This window comes from Sus scrofa, chromosome 6 (assembly GCF_054392235.1).
Source record: "Sus scrofa isolate SSC_HxYL_T2T_F1_AM1 chromosome 6, Sscrofa_HxYL_maternal_Yorkshire_Landrace_v2.0, whole genome shotgun sequence".
Taxonomy (NCBI): domain Eukaryota; kingdom Metazoa; phylum Chordata; class Mammalia; order Artiodactyla; family Suidae; genus Sus; species Sus scrofa.
In genome coordinates this window covers 31,730,073-31,732,984 of record NC_139388.1, presented here as the reverse complement: position 1 = coordinate 31,732,984, position 2,912 = coordinate 31,730,073, and the positions used below count along the sequence as shown (strand labels likewise).

The 2,912-nt window shown below is 51.8% G+C and overlaps 1 protein-coding gene across 3 annotated transcripts in view; it reads left to right on the top strand.

Moving 5' to 3' along the window:
• The first annotated feature begins 2,427 nt into the window (after positions 1-2,427).
• The window catches only part of LPCAT2 (lysophosphatidylcholine acyltransferase 2), a 57,434-nt gene continuing 56,949 nt past the window's right edge, over positions 2,428-2,912 (top strand). For 2 of the 3 annotated variants that reach the window (XM_005653254.4, XM_084960225.1), the window contains exon 1: positions 2,428-2,704. In XM_005653254.4, the coding sequence (XP_005653311.1) occupies positions 2,534-2,704 (171 nt within the window). In that variant the 5' untranslated portion in view covers positions 2,428-2,533. Of the gene's footprint in view, positions 2,705-2,792; positions 2,887-2,912 lie in introns of those variants that run through there. The other variant, XM_084960227.1, reaches the window with a different exon arrangement.

Genomic DNA, 2,912 nt, shown 5'->3' with positions numbered 1-2,912 from the left:
TGCCCTGTTTGCCGGCTGTTTTAGCAGCTCCTAGAGTGGGGCCCCAGCCTCAGCCAGAAGAGGAAACTTAAAAAGTCTAAATCTCTGCTCGCTGCAGGGCAAAGATGACATCTGCTGGAAAGGTCAGAGCTGCCAAAATAAGCAACAAGAGACTCTGGGGAGCCAGGGGTGAGCTGGAGCCCCTCTGTCCTATGGAGAGAACCCTGGAATTGCAGCATTTCTGTTACTTTATTTGCAGGGCTTTGTTCAAGGTTTCCTTCCTTTTTTTGTTGTTGTTGTTGTTTTTGTTTTTGCTTTTTGGGGCTGCACCTGTGGCATATGGAAGTTCCCAGGCTAGTGGTTGAATCAAAGCTGCAGCTGAGGCCACAGCCACAGCCATGCCAGATCCAAGCCACATCTGCGACCTACACCGCAGCTCGTGGCCAGGCCAGATCCTTAACCCACTGAACAGGCCAGGGATCAAACCTGCATCCTCATGGATACTAGTCGAGTTTGTTACCATGGAGCCACAATGGGAACTCCAAGGTTTCCTTCCTTCTTGAGTCTCAGTTTCTTGATTGATAATAATACCAATTCTAATACTATTAGTAAGAACAGTGAACCGCATTAATACTCCCTGTATTAATAGAGTGCTTACCATGTGTCAGGCACTTCACATGTGTCAGTCAGTTCATTTAACCTTTACAACAACCTAAAGAAGGGAGGCTGTTATTCGTCAAATTTTATTAATAAGGAGGGTAAGGCTTGGAGAAAAGTGATTTTCCCCAGGGTACCATAGATACTGGGTAACATCCCAAGTCAAGGCCAGAGATGACCTAGAGAAGGAGCTTTAGCTGGAAACTGAGTCTCCATCATTAGCATTGCCCTCCACCTCCCCCAAACCCCTCTAAGTAAACATAGGGGAGAAATGTGTGTTCTCTTCTAAACACAGCTTCTATTGATGGGTAAGCTCCTTACCCCTCCTTCCTAGCAGATTGCCCATCCTTAATCCCCTCCTATGTAGAAATCCTGGAGCTGCTGCAAAACAGACATTTAAAGCCTGGGATTATTTCAAAGGCCCTTTCTAGCTCTGATAGACTATTGGTTCAGGCCCCTTGTGGTGGGGCTGGTGGGGAAGGGGATGAGGAGTGGACAGGTCTGTCTGGAGGTCGCCTTGGGGTCCTCTTTTCTCCTGTGGCTGCTCAATGGTTCAAGTCCTGAGGGCTCTGGAGAGACTCTTCTGTACTAAAGAACCACAAGGGTCTGCCAGCCTCTACCTGAAGACCCTGAGGCTAGAGAAGCTTATATCGTGGCTGTGATACATCATTATTAACGTTCTCTATTACCCTGAGAAAATTCATCAACTCCACAACATAATACCTAAAAGGTGCCATTTCTTGAGTTCTTTCTATGAACACTGTGCATTATTTTACCTGTTACAACAACCCTACAGGGTAGGGATTAAATCTCTTATCATTCTGAGATGCATATTCAAGCTCAGCTTAGGTGACCAGCTGAAGGCTACATCTCTCTGGTAGGGTTGGAAGATTCTGCGATTCTACAGTGGATTCCTTGAAAGCAGTTGTTCCAGGGCCCAGAGTCGGATTCTACTTGTGCGCCCAGCAGGCTGTGAGCACTCGGTAAAGACAAGTCATTCACCATCTACATCTGATTCTCAGCCACTCAGGGCTTGACCAATTGGTCTCAGGTCCTAGGAAAATCCTCTCCCTTGCCCCCACTGGCCAGAGGTCCAGATGGGCCCTTGCACTTCCTCAGGGTGAAGTGGAGCCACAGCCCACGTCACTTCCCTTTTTGAGGCCAGGTTCCTCATCTAGTGGGAAGGGCAGTAGTGGTTTTATCTTTTTTAAGTCATCACAGCTCAGTTTTCCTGCAGAGAACAGTCTCCCCACTGTCAGTCCATGTTTTGAGTGGAAGAGATTCCACTGCTGGTACCAAGATTTCTCTAGTAGGACTCTGAGCTGTGCCTGATGAACACCCCACTCAAACAGGTTTAAGCAAATACAAAATATACACCAGAAGTCAAACCCATCCTGGATAATTAACCTACTTAATGGAACAGCCCAGGGGTTGCTCCTCCAATTGTTGGAGTCTGGTTCTATGTATCTGTTTACCCCCATTTTACAGAAGGGGACAACGGGGGCTCATGGCGACAGTGATTTGGCCAACTGTCAAAGAGCCAGTAAAAGCGAAAGGAAACCCAAGCCTGACCCTAAAACAGAAACTCAGCCTAAGCTGTCATAGGGGGTGCCTCACTCCGAAGGCAAAACGTTCACCTCCAAAGGGGTGGAGCTGTTAATCCCCAAAGGAAGAGCCGGGCACCTAAAAGGGTGGGGCAGCGCTACGGGGGTGGGCTCAGAGCCTGGGCGTGTTCTGAGCCGGAGCGAGCGGGGCGATGCCGGATGGCATCTAGGTAACTTTGGCGCCTGCGCAGAGGTCCCCAGCTCCCCTGTGGGTTCCACTTAGTCTTGGCGGCGGCGCTGGCTGGCGCGCTCGGAGCAGGTCGCTTGGATTTGGTCGGACGCCCGGCTCCGCCATGAACAGGTGCGCGGAGGCGGCGGCGGTGGCGGCCTCGGTGCCCGGCGCGGGCGTCGGGAACGCGGGGCTGCGGCCGCCCATGGTGCCCCGCCAGGCGTCCTTTTTCCCACCGCCAGTGCCCAACCCCTTCGTGCAGCAGACGCGACTGGGGGCTGCGAGGCGCCTCCAGGTGAGGAGCGATCCAGAGAGGGGTGAGGGTGTTACAGGCGAGTCAGATTCAGGTGGGGGGAGTGGGTCCGAGGGAGACGGCCCATCCAGGGGAGGGGATCTGGATCTAAAGGAGGAAGAAGAACCAAGGGAGGGACGTGAATCTGACAAGAGAGACAGATCAAAGGAGGGAAGTCTGAAAGGGTAGGCAGATCCAGGGCGGGGGCGCG